The sequence below is a fragment of the Eumetopias jubatus genome, unplaced genomic scaffold, assembly GCF_037043125.1.
Source record: "Eumetopias jubatus isolate StellerSeaLion01/CBP00866 unplaced genomic scaffold, mEumJub1_p1.0 scaffold_3, whole genome shotgun sequence".
NCBI classification, from domain to species: Eukaryota; Metazoa; Chordata; class Mammalia; order Carnivora; family Otariidae; genus Eumetopias; species Eumetopias jubatus.
The window spans coordinates 127,528,263-127,545,260 of NW_028274809.1; the positions used below are offsets into that span (position 1 = coordinate 127,528,263).

General features: G+C 35.6%; 2 protein-coding genes across 8 annotated transcripts in view; one reads left to right on the forward strand and one right to left on the reverse strand.

Moving 5' to 3' along the window:
- Window positions 1–16,998, forward strand: part of NBEA (neurobeachin) — a 685,632-nt gene that overhangs the window by 27,992 nt on the left and 640,642 nt on the right. The window lies entirely within an intron of this gene.
- Window positions 5,720–6,238, reverse strand: LOC114212388 (uncharacterized protein KIAA1143). Its single transcript, XM_028107251.2, has one exon. It carries the CDS (start codon window positions 6,221–6,223, stop codon window positions 5,756–5,758), a length of 468 nt encoding a protein of 155 aa, XP_027963052.1. The 5' UTR covers window positions 6,224–6,238; the 3' UTR covers window positions 5,720–5,755.

A 16,998-nucleotide genomic window follows, 5' to 3' on the forward strand; every position in this document is an offset into this window, starting at 1 on the left:
CTAATGTTTTGTCTTATGGTATCGCTTATCTCTCAAATTCTGCCCTCGTGATCCAGTACTTGTTTATTTCTCTTTTTCTCAGCTTTTTTTCCCATCATTTGGTCTTCTCTATCACAAATTCTCTCTTCTGCCTCATTTATCCTAGCAGAGCCTCCACTTTTGAGTGCACCTCATTAATAGCCTTTTTGATTTCAGCTTGGTTCGATTTTAGTTCTTTTTTTCTCCAGAAAGGATTTCTCTAATAACTTCCATGGTTTTTTCAAGCCCAGCTAGTATCTTTAAAATCATCATTCTGAATTCTAGTTCCGACATTGTATTAATGTCCGCATTGTGTAGGTCCCTGGCAGTCGGAACTGCCTCTTGTTCTTTTTGTTGAGGTGATTTTTTTCGTCTTGTCATTTTGTCCAGAGGAGAATAGATGAATGAGAGAACAAAATGCTAACAGGGTAACAACGTCCCCAGAAAATATACACTGAACAAATCAGAAAAGACTTGAAACCAGGGGAAAAGAAAGGGAAAGAAAGAAAAAAGCAAAAAAAAAATAAAGAAAAAACAAAAAAAACAGACTATGATCAAATATGATCAGGCTGGTGCATAGATCAGTGCCACACACTAGATTTTGGGCGTATTTTGGTCTGTTAGAAGAAAGTGTCTCCCAAAGTTTTCAAGAAAGAAAAACTTACAGATGTACAAAAATAAGGGTTAATACGATGAAGGGATTGAATATGATTGTAAAGATGAAAATTATTAAAGATTTTATGAAAGAAATTGATAAGATAAGTTTGAAAAAAGAAAAGAGGATTTTTAAAAAAAAAAGGCAGAGAATGTGATCAGGCAGGAGACTAGAACAAAGCCATATACTAGAGATTTAGGGTATATTTTGATCTGTTAGTAGAAACTGAATCTCAAATTTTAAAGACAGAACAACTTATATATATATATATATACCAGAAATAAGGGTAACTACTATGAAGGGATAGAATATGACTCTAAAAATGAAAAATAAAAAAGATTTTTTAAAAAAGGGATTGATAAGATGTTGGTTGAAAAAGGGAACAAGAAAAATTAAAAAAAAGTTAAAAAAAGTTAACTTTGGAAGACTAAAAATCATGGTAAAAAAGCCATGAATTCTATTCTGCTGTGTAAATGCTATTTGAGTCAAATCTGTTTTTTGTATCCTGGTTTTCTGTAAAGAGCTTGGCCTTTGTTGTATGATTAATCTGAATTCAAATCCTTTCTTTGCTTTGTGACCTTGAGCCAAGTATTATATCTCTCTGAGCTTCTGTTTCTCTTTCTCTTTATATTTGTATCTACACGTATATGTATCTACACACATGTATATGAAAATCCATATATATGAAATGAAATAGGTGTTATTTTCCCTCTTATTCCTTTAAAGTGGGAACTTTGTATATGAATTATATATGTGACAGATCGTTATATTATTAACAGTTTCTGCTTCTATACCAAATGTTCATTTAATACATTGCTATTGAAAATGTGGCCCCAAAAACAGGTTTGAATATTTGTGAAATGTTTCTTGGCCTAAGAAGAGACAAGGAGAATATAAATTCCAAAATATAAATCAACTTTGTTTGTAGGCACGTTGTTTATTTCAAATAATTGTTTTTGTTTGTTTGTTTTCCATAGCAAAGGTTTCTTTTGAAAGAAGCTGTATGTTAATTCATGTTCTGATTTAGTCTCTTCATTCATTGGCTGGTACTCTGAGTAGCATGAATGGAGAGTACTTTTGGGTGGTACGTTTTGAATAAGGTTTAGTTTTACTTATGTTATTCTTCCTTTTTCACTTGTTAAAAAGATTTGTTAGTGAAAAGATTATTCATTTTGGACTTGGATCCTAACCTTGGTTTTGTTAATAATTAGTTGGGCAAGTCATTTAAGTGTTCTGGACTTTATTTTCCCTGACTGAAAATAAAGATTGAGTTAGATAATGTGTGTGGTCCTTTCAGGCTTTAGCATGCTAATAATCCATGATCTTTCAGTGTTTGTTTTTTTCTTTTCTTTTAGAATCAGAACATAGGACTGATATTAAAGTAGGAAATAAAATACACTGAGATAGAAACATGCTTTAAGAAGTTTTTTTTTTGAAATCAGTATTTTTATTAAGCTCCTGTCAACTGTATGCCAAGAAGTTGATCCTAAAGATATAATGACAATAAAACTATTTTTTGTTCATAAGTAGTAATATCCTGGAGGAGATAGACAAGTATATAAATATAATAGGTAATGTGTTTGTGATCTGTACCCAAAATGTTAAACACAGGAGGCTGTGAGAGACTAATTTCTCTAGAACAGGAGTAGGCAAACATTTTCTATAAAGATCCAGGCATTTTAGGCTTTGTGGGCCATATTGTGTCTCTTGCAGCTACTCAACTTTGGAGTTGTATAGAAAGGCAGCAGCATCATTAATTCTCTCAACTCAACTAGGTGTCCTGTGATTCAATTCAATTCTGACATTAACAACTGAGAGTTAGTACAAACCATATAAACTAAGGTCTTGGTCCCATAAGTCTCCATTTGAGACCCTAGCTACAAGTGGGGCTTCCTACATTTCTGCCTGGCTGAGTATAGCCCTACTCTCAAGTTCAATAATTTGCTGGAATGACTCACAGATTCAGGAAAGCACCGTACTTACAACTAATTTTATTATAAAAGATATAACTCAGAAACAGCCAAATGGAAGAGATGTATAGGGCAAGGTGTTGGAGGTGGGGAGTGGGTGCACAGTGCTTCCATGCCCTTTCTGGGTACCTTTTCAGCACATCAGTGTGTTTATCAACCTGGAAGCTTCCTGAATCTCACTGTTCAAGAGTTTTTATGGAGTCTTCATTATGTAGGCATGATTGTTTTAATTATTGACTACATAATTGAACTCAGTCTCTAGCCCTGTAGTCACATGCTCAGTCTTTTATGGTTAGCCCCTCTTTTTAAACTATCTAGGGACTGACCACGAGTCACCTTGTTAGCATAACCTTAGGTATAATCAAAAGGGACTAATAATGGATAACAAAAGACACCTATGAAATGCCAAGGGTATTGAAGATATGTTCTAGAAACTGGGGGCAAAGACCAAATACATATTTTTAATTATACTGTAGTCAACCTTAAACAATATGTCCATGAACAGGCATAGCCCTGTTTCAATAAAATCTTGTTTACAATAAAGCAGCAAGCTAGAATTGATCTGGTGGCAGTAGTTTGTAGACCCTTGCTCTAGGAAAATAAGAATGACTTATCCAAGAAGATGACATTTGAATATATCTTCTGTTTCTTCAAATTTTTTTTGTTGATGTTATATTATTTTATAGAATTTTTAAAAAAGATTTTATTTATTTGAGAGAGAGAGAGAAAGAAAACACAAGTGGGGGGGGTGGTGGCAGAGGGGGAGGAAGAAAGAATCTGAAGCAGACTCCATACTAAGCATGGAGCCCGATGTGGGTCTTGATCCCACAACCCTGAGCGGAAACCAAGAGTTGGATGCTTAACTGAGCCATCCAAGGCACCCCTAACTCAAAGAATTTAAAAAATGATATGTTACAGCATCAGTGATGTAATTTTAGTGAATATTTCAGTAGTACAGTGGTACAACCCATAGAGAAGTTTTTGTTTGAGGATGCTTGGTGAGTGGACCAAGGAAATTTTTCCACACATGTATCCTGATTACTAATGTGTTTTAGTATCCTTGGAGGAAGACTTCAGTTCTCAGACGTTAATTCCTTTTCCCTCCTATAATTAAGAAGGCTTGAATATTATCTACCAGATAACAACTGGTAGGTGTTACTCTGTTGAGTGACCATGATTTTTATCATACTCCTTGATTAGTGATATTTTGTCTAATCTCTCTCTCTCTTTTTTTAAAGATTTTATTTATTTGTCAGAGAGAGAGAGCACAAGCAGGGGGAGCGGCAGGCAGAGGGAGAAGCAGGCTCTCCCCGCTGAGCAAGGAGCCCGACGTGGGACTTGATCCCGGCACCCTGGGATCACGACCCGAGCCGAAGGCAGGCACTTAACCACTTGAGCTACCCAGGCATCCCATTGTCTAATCCCTTGTCATTAGGATGTTCTTTCCCATCTATCTTATTTTGAGTCCCACTTTTTTGTTTTTTTAATAAAAGAAATTAGAGGCTTGGATTTGAGTTTTATCCCTTTGACTAAGGGAGACTGTGTAAGTTCCACATTATGAGAGCTGTGCAACAAGAGAATAGAAATTTGGCACTTATTGCTGTATAATGGAAATTATGGCATGAACATTTAAAAACTTTTAGTTTTTTGCCTTTTATTTCTTCTTTTTGCCAGAGTATAAATCATATACTTTTCTTGCCTGAAGATTTCACATTGAAAGAATGATCATGCTGATAACAATTTATCAATTTATCTTGTTAATTTTATGTCTTAGTATATCTGAAGTTTCAAATGTGCATAAAGATGAACATTTGGAAGGCCTCTAAGCAAGGAATATCGGAAATGGGCCATAACTGACTATTTTAACAGAGATGGCACGGGGAGGGTTTGGGTTCACTATTATCCAGGTGTTTGGGTGATAGGACCACAAGGTTAGGGTAGGGAGTGAAGAGAATTGCCCTTAGAAATCATGGTGAAAATGAGGGTAATGGAAAAAAATCTAGTATTTTTGGGATAAAATAAAAGCAAAGTTCAGAAGAACCAACGTGAAGCTCATGTGTTTTTGTCAGTAACCACAGATGATTTACTAGGATCATCCTTAAACAGAAAGGGCAGTTACTTAAGTATGTTTATATATGTGGGCCACAGCAATAGTCTATCAATCAGTAACACATGAATAGCTTATTCACTTGCTCTTTCAACTGAAATATTTTTTTAAAAATTGAATACCTATTAAATATTGTTGGTACTGAGTTAGGCTTATATGGAGATAATAGAATAATAATAATAGTAATTTTTATCTGGTACTTTATGCAGGAGGCTAAGCATAATGATCTTTATAATAACCCTGTGAGGTAAAGTCCTGTTATCTGCAATTTACATACAAGAAAACAAGATTAAGTAATTTATCTTAGGTTGTGCAGGTAGAGTTGGCCTCCTGATGCCCAATCCTTTTAACAGTTTTCTCTTTCCCAGTAGACATAAATTTCATAAGTCTTATAAGAGAAATACAAAGAATTAATGGAATTTTCTGAGGAGGGGTGGATAATATCTTTGGGGAGTGGAGCCTTCAGGGAAAGCTTCATAAAGGAGAGACATGCAAGATGAAATGAAAATATAAGGTGAGTCTTCGGTATGGAGGGCACTGAATATTAGTTCACAACATGAAGAGTTAATCTGAGTATTCATTGTGGCCTTTTGCGAACGATCCCATGCTGCTTTTTTCTCTAGAGAAAATGTTCGGATTTTTGAGGCTTTGTAGTTGTGGTATTTTACTTTTTTTTTTTTTTAAATTTTTGAATTTTACTGATCTGGAAAAATGCTCAGAATATAATGTCATGTGAAAAGCAGGACAGAAAACATATGCAATATAATCTCAATTTTGTTTAAAAAATACCCCACACGTGGGAGTTCCAAAATGTTAATAGTAGTTAATATCTACAGAGTTAGCCTCATGTCAAAGGGGTATTGGTAGATACAATTTTTATCATACTAAATTTTTTCTGAATTTTCTATAATGAACTTGTATTATCTTTAAATAGGAAAGAAAAAGTGTCACTGTAAAAAACATCCCATATACTCATAAGCATGACTAAGTCCAAAATATTTACACTTACTCAGTTTCATCTTCATTGTCAAAAGAAAGGAGGCAACTGTTTTTGATTTGCTTTTGTGAGTTCTTTTTAACTGAGTCCTGCTTATTTATTTCATCTTCATTTGCCTTCCTCTTTTTTGAGCTTGCTGTTAAACCGGAATATTTTTCATCCGAGGAACGTTTGACTGGTTTTCGATACATGATTCTTCCATCAACTATAGCTGGTTCTTCATCTGCTTTGGCAGCCTTTATTTCTGCTTTAATTTTCATGACTTCTTCAACTGACAGGTCTCCCTTTTTTAAAACCACCACTTGGGGCTGTTCATCTTCTTTGTCACTGTGATCACCATCTTCATCTGGGAGCTGAGGCTGGATTCTCTTGGTTTCCACGGTAGGCCCTTCCCTGTAGCCGACCTGTTCCTTGAAGCGAGCCAGGAACGCCGGTTCGGCCGGCCGCACGTACGAAACCTGGTTTCGCTTGCTCATAGCTGCTCCGGGGAAAAACAAGTTACCGGGGCCGCCTGGAGATGGTACATTGGCCTGTGGTATTTTACTTTTGGGGACTTCTTTACTTCTACTCTACTTGTTTGTATGCCTGTCCTTATGTATTTAAGTGTAAATATGAATGGATGTAGATTATACTTGATTGTCTTAAGCAGAATAGGTGCTAATGTTAACCGGTACTTTAAAAGAAATATAATCCATCTTGATAATTGGGAGTCATTTTCCTTTCCAGACCAACGTTCATCAGGTTCAGGATTTCTTGTGCTTGTCATCCTACCACTTAGATTCTACTGTTTACATTTTCCAAAACTTGTTTTATCACATATCTATCCATCCATCAGTCTGTCTTGGTTTTTTGTTTGTTTGTTTGTTTTGATATACATTTCAAATTAGGTTGTAGCCATACATATCTATTAATTCAAATTCAGTATATGGTTATGGTCTCCCTATGCCCTCCCCCCCCAAATTACATATGATGAGAACATCAATCTTAAGTATAATATTTAATGAGTTTTGACACATGCTTATACGTGGGTAACCCAAACCCCTATCAAGATAAAGAATATTATGGTTACCTCAGAAAGTTCCTTCATACCCCCACCAACTAATTTCTACCCCATATCCCCAAAGGCATCCACTTTTGAGTTTTTTCCCCACCACAGATTACTGTCATAGAATTTGTATAAATGGGATCTGACAATATGAATGAACTCTTTTCATTAAAGCTTTTTTCACTTAACATAGTGCTTTTGCATTTGTTCATATTGTTTATCAACAGTTTGTTACTTTTTATTGCTGAGTAGCAGACTATTGTGTAAATATACTGTAGTTTATTCATTCTTGTGTTGTTGGAACTCTGGGCTGTTTCCAGTTTGGGACCATTATGAATAAAGCTTCCTTGAACATTCTTATACAAGTCATTTGGGGATTTGCAGTTTATTTCCGTTGGGTAAATAGTTAAGAATGTAATTGCTGGGTCAGAGAGATGGTGTATATTTGGATTAACAAGAATCTGCTAGAACTTTTTCCGAATGGATGAAACCTTTTGTACTTCCAACACTGTGTGAGAGAGCCTCCTCTTACCAGCATTTCATGTGCTCAGTACTTTCAGTGATTCTCATGGGTGCATAGTATTTCATCGTGGTTTTAATTTGAATTTCTGTGATAGCTAATGATACTTAACACTTTTTCATGGTGATTTACAAATATTTTTTGAAGTACTATTCAAATCTTTTGCCATTTTTAAATTTAAAAATTATTTAGGAATTCTTTATATACTCTGGATACCATTCCTTTGTCAGATATGTTTTTTGAAAAATTTTCTCCATCTTTAAATTTTTTATTTATCTATAGCTGTCTTTTCATGAACAAAGGCTTTTTAACCTTGATTAAATCTAATTCATCAATTTTTATGGTTATTGCTTTCTGTGTCCTTAGGACACAGTCACTACAGACGATGCACATATTCTTTTGTGTTTTCCTCTAGAAGCTTTATAGCTTTAATTCTTTTGTTTAATCTATAATCTATATAAAAATTAATTCTTGTCTGTAGTATGAGTTATGGATTCAGGTTTTGTTTATTTCCCCATATTGATAATCCATTTGTTTCATTGTTATTTGTGGAAGACTTTCCTTACTCTGTTGGATTGCTTTAGCACCTTTGTAGAAAATTGAATGATGTGTAAGTGTGATTCTGTCTTGTTCCAGTGATATGTCAGTCTATGCCAGTACTATGATATTTTAATTACCAGAGCTTTATGATAAATTTTGAAATGGGTAGTTTGTACATACTCTATTTTTCTTTTTCCAAGATAGCTTTGAATTAACTTTTGTTAATTTTTTCTTTTTCCAAGATGTTTTTGTTGATGTTGTTTCACTTACATAAGCTTTTTAGAATCCATTGTCAGTCTACAAGGAGGCCTGGGGGATTGATTACAGGTAGATTTGCAGGAATGTATAGCTTAATTTGGTGGGTTGGGGAGAGTTGACTTCTTAAAAATACTGAGTGTTCCCGTTCAGAAACATGGTGTATCTCTTATTTACTTGGGTCTTTTAAAAATTTCTCCCAGCAGTGTTTTATAGTTTATAATTTAGAGGCATTACACATTTTTTGTTACATCTATTTGTAAGTGATTTATTGATGTTATATGCTATTATAAATAGAAATATAAAATTTCATTTTCTAATTGATACTCATATATAAATTGATTTTTGTATATTGATCTTGTAGTCTCTGACTTTGCTAAAATCACATATTTGTTTAAATAGTTTTGTAGGTTATTTAAGATATTCTGTGTAAACAGTCAAGTCTCTACATGTCTTTAGCTATAGACATGATCTTTTTCTGATCATCCTTTTTTTCTTGCCTTATTACAGAAGCTAGGATCTTTAGTACATTGTAGACTATGTGATGAGAGTGGGCATCCTTTACTTTTTCAGGATATTAGGAAGAAAGCATTCATTCATTATTTGATCATTAAGTACATTCACCAATAATATGTTAGCTATAGGTTTTTGTAAAAAGCATTTATCTGGTTGAATAAATTCCTTCTATTCCTATTTTCTAAAGAGTTTTTATTATGAGTCAGTGGATTTTGTTAATTTTTCTGTGTTGATTGATGTGTGCTCATGTGGTTTTTCTTTGTTGTATTAGTATGGTAATAATTATGTTTTTTAAAGCAGCTTTCATAATGTATAATTTACTTACCATAAAATTAATCTATTTTTCGCAAAGTCAGTGACTTTTAGTATTTTCCATGGTCATCCTCAATATAACCACAATGTACTTTTATAACATTTCTATCACCCCCCAAAGAAAGCTCAAGCACACTTACATCACTCCCTATTCACACCTCCAGCCTCCAGCAATCCCTAATTTATTCTTTCTATTATTGCCTTTTCTGGATATTTCATATAAAGGGAGTCATACAGCATGTCATCTTTTATACTTTTGACTTCTGCCATTTAGCATATGAAGTTCACTCATGTTCCTTTTTATTGCCAAATACTATTCCATTGTGGGAATATACTGCATTCTGATTATCGATTTACCAGTTTATGGACATTTGAATTATTGTTGCCATTTTTTAGCTTTTATTAATACTATTTTGTATATTTGTGTATAAGTCTATGTGGACATATATTTTTGTAGATATGTAGGAATGGAATGCTGGGTCATATGGTAAATGTGTATTTAACTTTTTAAGAAACTACCAAATTGTTTTCCAGAATGATTGTACCATGTTCCATTCCCAGTGGCAATGCTAAATTGACTTTTGAGTGTTGAAACAACTTTGCATTCTTAGGATAACTCTTCTGTATTTTCCATCTTATATATTGCTGGATCTTGCTTGCTTACAATATTTAAGGATTTCTGTGGCTGTGTTCATGAGAGATTTTGGTCTATAATTTTATTTTCTTGTAAAACCTTGTTGGGTTTTACTACCAGAATTATCATAAAATGGGTTGGGGAGTGTTCTTTCCTCCTATACTATGAATGAGTTTCATAGAATTTGCTAGTGAAAATATCTAAGCCTGTACTTTTCTTTACTGGAAGGTTTCTTTGATAATGGACTTAACTTTTTGATAAATATGGGCTATTTGGATTTTCAGTTTTCTTGTGTTTTGCAAAGGAATTATCTGTTTTATCTAATCAAATTTGTTGGCATGCTCTTATTCATGAACACTTCTTTTTTTATTTTTATTTTTTTTTAAAGATTTTATTTATTTATTTGACAGAGAGAGACAGCAAGAGAGGTAACACAAGTAGGGGGAGTGGGAGAGGGAGAGAAGCAGGCTTCCTGCTGAGCCCAATGCGGGGTTCGGTCCCAGGACCCTAGGTTCATGACCTGAGCCGAAGGCAGCTGCTTAACCGACTGAGCCACCCAGGCGCCCCTTCATAAACATTTCTGTATTATGCTTTTAATGTCTGTAGGATTTATAGTGATAATCCATTCCAGACATTGACAATTTGCATTTTTTTCTCTTCTTTTCTCTTATTCATTTGAGTTAGTGGTTTATCAATTTTATAAATCGTTTCAAAGAAACAGATTTGGCTTTGTTAATTTTTTTATTGTTTTGTTTTTTATTTCATTGAATTCTGTGCTGTATTTCCACTCTTCTACTTGTTTTGTTTTTCTTTAAATTCATAAAATGGAACCTTAAGTCAACAAGAGCTTTTTCTTTCCTAACACTATATAATTCTCTTTAAGAATTGCATTAGCTCATCTCACAACATTTGATAGGATTTTGATCAGAGGCATTAGTGTATTGTTTTTTGGAGGCATTTCTAAAGTTTTTACTGTTATTGTTTTTTTTTTAAAGATTTATTTATTTTAGAGAGAGAGCATGTGAGCGGGGGGAGGGGCAGAGAGAGAGAGGGAGAGAAGCAGATTCCCTGCTGAGCATGGATCACTATGGGGGCCTATCCCAGGAGCCTGAGATCATGACCCGAGCTGAAATCAAGAGTCAGACTCTTAACTGACTGAGCCACCCAGGAGCCCCTTTTTACTGATTTCTATAAATATTTTTACTTTTCTATTCTATTTTTCTTTTTTTTATTGGGACTGCATTTACAATTATATTAGATCTTTGATTTTGTCCTACAGGCCCCTGAGGTTCTATTTGTTTTCTCCCAGTTTTTTCCCTCTCCATTTTCTTCAGATTAGATAAATGGATTTATCTTTAATTTCACTGACTTTTTTTTTACCTAATCTGCTGTTTCGCCTATCTTATGAACATTTTACTTTAAATATCATAGCTTTCTGTTCTAGATTTTGTATTTGGCTCTTTGTAGTTTGTACTTCTTTTTTTTTTTTTTTAATTTTTTTATTGTTATGTTAATCACCATATATTACATCATTAGTTTTTGGTGCAGTGTTCCATGATTCATTGTTTGTTCATAACACCCAGTGCTCCATGCAGAACGTGCCCTCCTCAGTACCCATCACCAGGCTAACCCATCCCCCTACCACCCTCCCCTCTAGAACCCTCAGTTTGTTTTTCAGAGTCCATCATCTCTCATGGTTCGTCTCCCCCTCTGACATACTCCCCTTTTCTTCCTCTCCTGTTATCTTCTTCTTTTTCTTTTTTCTTAAAATATGTTGCATTATTTGTTTCAGAAGTACAGATCTGTGATTCAACAGTCTTGCACAATTCACAGCGCTCACCGTAGCACATACCCTCCCCAATATCTATCACCCAGCCACCCCATCCCTCCCACCCCCAACCACTCCAGTAACACTCAGTTTCTTTCCTGAGATTAAGAATTCCTCCTATCAGTGAGGTCATATGATACATGTCTTTCTCTGATTGACTTATTTCACTCAGCATAACACCCTCCAGTTCCATCCACGTCGTTGCAAATGGCAAGATCTCATTCCTTTTGATGGCTGCATAATATTCCATTGTGTATATATACCACTTCTTCTTTATCCATTCATCTGTCGATGGGCATCTTGGCTCTTTCCACAGTTTGGCTATGGTGGACATTGCTGCTATAAACATTGGGGTACACGTACCCCTTTGGGTCCCTACATTTGTATCTTTGTGGTAAATACCCAGTAGTGCAATTGTTGGATCGAACGGTAGCTCTAATTTCAACTGTTTGAGGAACCTCCATACTGTTTTCCAGAGGGGTTGCACCAGCTTGCATTCCCACCAACAGTGTAGGAGGGTTCCCCTTTCTCCACATCCCCGCCAACATCTGTCGTTCCCTGACTTGTTAATTTTAGCCATTCTGACGGGTGTGAGGTGGTATCTCATTGAGGTTTTGATTTGGATTTCCCTGATGCCAAGCGATGTTGAGCACTTTTTCATGTGCCTGTTGGCCATTTGGATGTCTTCTTTGGAGAAATGTCTGTTCATGTCTTCTGCCCATTTCTTGATTGGATTATTTGTTCTTTGGGTGTTGAGTTTGATAAGTTCTTTATAGATTTTGGATACTAGCCCTTTATCTGATATGTCATTTGCAAATATTTTCTCCCATTCTGTCGGTTGTCTTTTGGTTTTGTGGACTGTTTCTTTTGCTGTGCAGAAGCTTTTTATCTTGATGAAATCCCAATAGTTCATTTTTGCCCTGGCTTCCCGTGCCTTTGGCGATAGTTCTAGGAAGAAGTTGCTGCGGCTAAGGTCGAAAAGGTTGCTACCTGTGTTCTCCTTTAGGATTTGGATGGACTCCTGTCTCACGTTTAGGTCTTTCAACCATTTGGAGTCTATTTTTGTGTATGGTGTAAGGAAATGGTCCAGTTTCATTCTTCTGCATGTGGCTGTCCAATTTTCCCAACACCATTTGTTGAAGAGACTGTCTTTTTGCCATTGGACATTCTTTCCTGCTTTGTCAAAAATAAGTTGACCATAGAGTTGAGGGTCCATTTCTGGGCTCTCAATTCTGTTCCATTGATCTATGTGTCTGTTTTTGTGCCAGTACCATACTGTCTTGATGATGACAGCTTTGTAATAGAGCTGGAAGTCCGGAATTGTGATGCCGCCAGCTTTGCTTTTCTTTTTCAGTATTCCTCTGGCTATTCTGGGTCTCTTCTGGTTCCATACAAATTTTAGGATTATTTGTTCCATTTCTTTGAAAAAAGTGGATGGTATTTTGATGGGGATTGCATTGAATGTGTAGATTGCTCTAGGTAGCATTGACATCTTCACAATGTTGATTCTCCCAATCCATGAGCATGGAACGTTTTTCCATTTCTTTGTGTCTTCTTCAATTTCTTTCCTATTTTATAGTTTTCTGAGTACAGATCCTTTGCCTCTTTGGTTAGATTTATTCCTAGGTATCTAATGGTTTTGGGTGCAATTGTAAATGGGATAGACTCCTTGATTTGTCTCTCTTCTCTCTTGTTGTTGGTGTATAGGAATGCCACTGATTTCTGTGCATTGATTTTATATCCTGCTACTTTACTGAATTCCTGTATGAGTTCTAGCAGTTTTGGGGTGGAGTCTTTTGGGTTTTCCACATACAGTATCATATCATCTGCAAAGAGTGAGAGTTTGACTTCCTCTTTGCCGATTTGGATGCCTTTGACTTCTTTTTGTTGTCTGATTGCTGTGGCTAGGACTTCTAATACTATGTTGAATAGCAGTGGTGAGAGTGGACATCCCTGCCGCGTTCCTGACCTTAGGGGAAAAGCTCTCAGCCTTTCCCCATTGAGAATGATATTCGCTGTAGGTTTTTCATAGATGGCTTTTATGATATTGAGGTATGTACCCTCTATCCCTATACTCTGAAGAGTTTTGATCAAGAAAGGATGTTGTACTTTGTCAAATGCTTTTTCTGCATCTATTGAGAGGATCATATGATTCTTGTTCTTTCTTTTGTTAATGTATTGTATCACGTTGATTGATTTGCGGATGTTGAACCAGCCTTGCAGCCCAGGAATAAATCCCACTTGGTCGTGGTGAATAATCCTTTTAATGTACTGTTGGCTCCTATTGGCTAGTATTTTGGTGAGAATTTTTGCATCCATGTTCATCAAGGATATTGGTCTGTAATTCTCTTTTTTGATGGGGTCTTTGTCTGGTTTTGGGATCAAGGTAATGCTGGCCTCATAAAATGAGTTTGGAAGTTTCCCTTCCATTTCTATTTTTTGGAACAGTTTCAGGAGAATAGGTATTAATTCTTCTTGAAATGTCTGATAGAATTCCCCTGGGAAGCCATCTGGCCCTGGGCTTTTGTTTCTTGGGAGATTTTTGATGACTGTTTCAATTTCCTTAGTGGTTATAGGTCTGTTCAGGTTTTCTATTTCTTCCTGGTTCAATTTTGGTAGTTGATACATCTCTAGGAATGCATCCATTTCTTCCAGGTTATCTAATTTGCTGGCATAGAGTTGCTCATAATATGTTCTTATAATTGTTTGTATTTCTTTGGTGTTGCTTGTGATCTCTCCTCTTTCATTCATGATTTTGTTGATTTGGGTCATTTCTCTTTTCTTTTTGATCAGTCTGGCCAGGGGTTTATCAATCTTGTTAATTCTTTCAAAGAACCAGCTCCTAGTTTCGTTGATCTGTTCTACTGTTCTTTTGGTTTCTAGTTCATTGATTTCTGCTCTGATCTTTATGATTTCTCTTCTCCTGCTGGGTTTAGGCTTTCTTTGCTGTTCTTTCTCCAGCTCCTTTAGGTGTAGGGTTAGGTTGTGTATTTGAGACCTTTCTTTTTTCTTGAGAAAGGCTTGTAGTGCTATATACTTTCCTCTCAGGACTGCCTTTGCTGTATCCCAAAGATTTTGAAAAGTTGTGTTTTCATTTTCATTGGTTTCCATGAATTTTTTTAATTCTTCTTTAATTTCTTGGTTGACCCATTCATTCTTTAGTAGGATGCTCTTTAGCCTCCATGTATTTGAGTTCTTTCCGACTTTCCTCTTGTGGTTGAGTTCTAGTTTCAAAGCATTGTGGTCTGAAAATATGCAGGGAATGATCCCAATCTTTTGGTACCGATTGAGACCTGATTTGTGACCTAGGATGTGATCAATTCTGGAGAATGTTCCATGGGCACTAGAGAAGAATGTGTATTCCGTTGCTTTGGGATGGAATGTTCTGAACATGTGAAGTCCATTTGGTCCAGTGTGTCATTTAAAGTCTTTATTTCCTTGTTGATCTTTTGCTTAGATGATCTGTCCATTTCAGTCAGGGGGGTGTTAAAGTCCCCCACTATTATTGTATTGTTGTCAATGTGTTTCTTTGCTGTTGTTATTAATTGCCTTATATAATTGGCTGCTCCCATGTTCGGGGCATAGATATTTACAATTGTTAGATCTTCTTGTTGGATAGACCCTTTAAGTAGGATATAGTGTCCTTCCTCATCTCTTATTACAGTCTTTGTTTTAAAATGTAGTTTGTCTGATATAAGGATTGCCACCCCAGCTTTCTTTTGGTGTCCATTAGCATGGTAAATGGTTTTTCACCCCCTCACTTTCAATCTGGGGGTGTCTTTAGGTGTAAAATGAGTCTCTTGCAGACAGCATATTGATGGGTCTTGTTTTTTAATCCAATCTGATAGCCTGTGTCTTTTGATTGGGGTATTTAGCCCATTTACATTCAGGGTAACTATTGAAAGGTATGAATTTAGTGCCATTGTATTACCTGTAAGGTGACTGTTAACTGTCTGTTGTCTGTGTTCGTTTCTGCTCTTTGCTGCTTTTAGGTTCTCTCTTTGCTTAGAGGACCCCTCTCAATATTTCTTGGAGGGCTGGTTTCGTGTTTGCAAATTCCTTTAGTTTTTGTTTGTTCTGGAAGCTTTTTATCTCTCCTTCTATTTTCAATGATAGCCTAGCTGGATATAGTATTCTTGGCTGCATATTTTTCTCGTTTAGTGCTCTGAAGATATCTTGCCAGTCCTTTCTGGCCTGCCAGGTCTCTGTGGATAGGTCTGTTGCCAATCTAATGTTTCTACCATTGTAGGTTACATATCTCTTCTCCCGAGCTGCTTTCAGGATTTTCTCTTTGTCTCTGAGACTCGTAAGTTTTACTATTAGATGTCGGGGTGTTGACCTATTATTATTGATTTTGAGAGGGGTTCTCTGTGCCTCCTGGATTTTAATGCCTGTTTCCTTCCTCACATTAGGGAAGTTCTCTGCTATAATTTGCTCCAATATACCTTCTGCCCCTCTCTCTCTCTCTTTTTCTTCTGGGATCCCAATTATTCTAATGTTGTTTCGTCTTATCGTATCACTTATCTCTCGAATTCTGCCCTCGTGATCCTGTAGTTGTTTCTCTCTCTTTTTCTCAGCCTCTTTATTTTCCATCATTTGGTCTTCTATATCGCTGATTCTCTCTTCTGCCTCATTTATCCTAGCATTTAGTGCCCCCATTTTTGATTGCACCTCATCAATAGCCTTTTTGATTTCGATTTGGTTAGATTTTAGTTCTTTTATTTCTCCAGAAAGGGTTTCTCTAATAACTTCCACACTTTTTTCAAGCCCAGCTAGTATCTTTAAAGTCATGATTCTGAACTCTAGGTCCGACATCGTACTAATGTCCGTATTGAGTAGGTCCCTGGCTGAGGGTACTACCTCTTGTTCTTTTTGCTGAGGTGATTTCTTTCGTCTTGTCATTTTGTCCAGAGGAGAATAGATGAATGAGAGAACAAAAGGCTAACAGGTTTACAACGTCCCCAGCAAATATACTGTATAGAAATCAGAAAAGACCTGAAACCAGGGGAAAAGAAAGGGAAAGAAAGAAAAAAGAAAGAAAAAGAAAAAAAAAAAAAGAAAAAAAAGATAAAAACAAAAACAAAACAATTCAAAAAAGGCAGAATATGATCAAATATGATCAGGCTAGTGCATAGATCAGTGCCACACACTAGATTTTGGGCGTATTTTGGTCTGTTAGAAAAAAGTGCCTCCTAAAATTTTAAAGGAAGAAAGACATATATGTACAAAATAAGGGTTGATACAATGAAGGGATGGAAAATGACTGTAAAGATGAAAATTATAAAAGATTTTATAAAAGGACTTGGTAAGATAAGTTGTTTGAAAAAAGAAAGAAGATTTAAGAAAAAAAAAAAGGAAAAGGAGAGAATGTGATCAGGCAGGAGACTAGAACAAAGCCATACACTAGTGGTTTAGGGTATATTTTGATCTGTTAGAAGAAACTGTACCTCAAAATTTTAAAGAGAGAACAACTTATATATATATGCCAAAAACAAGGATAACTACTATGAAGGGATAAAATATGACTCTAAAAATGAAAAAAAAATAAAAAATAAAAAATGTTTTTTTTTTTAAAAAAAGGGATTTATAAGATGTTGGTTG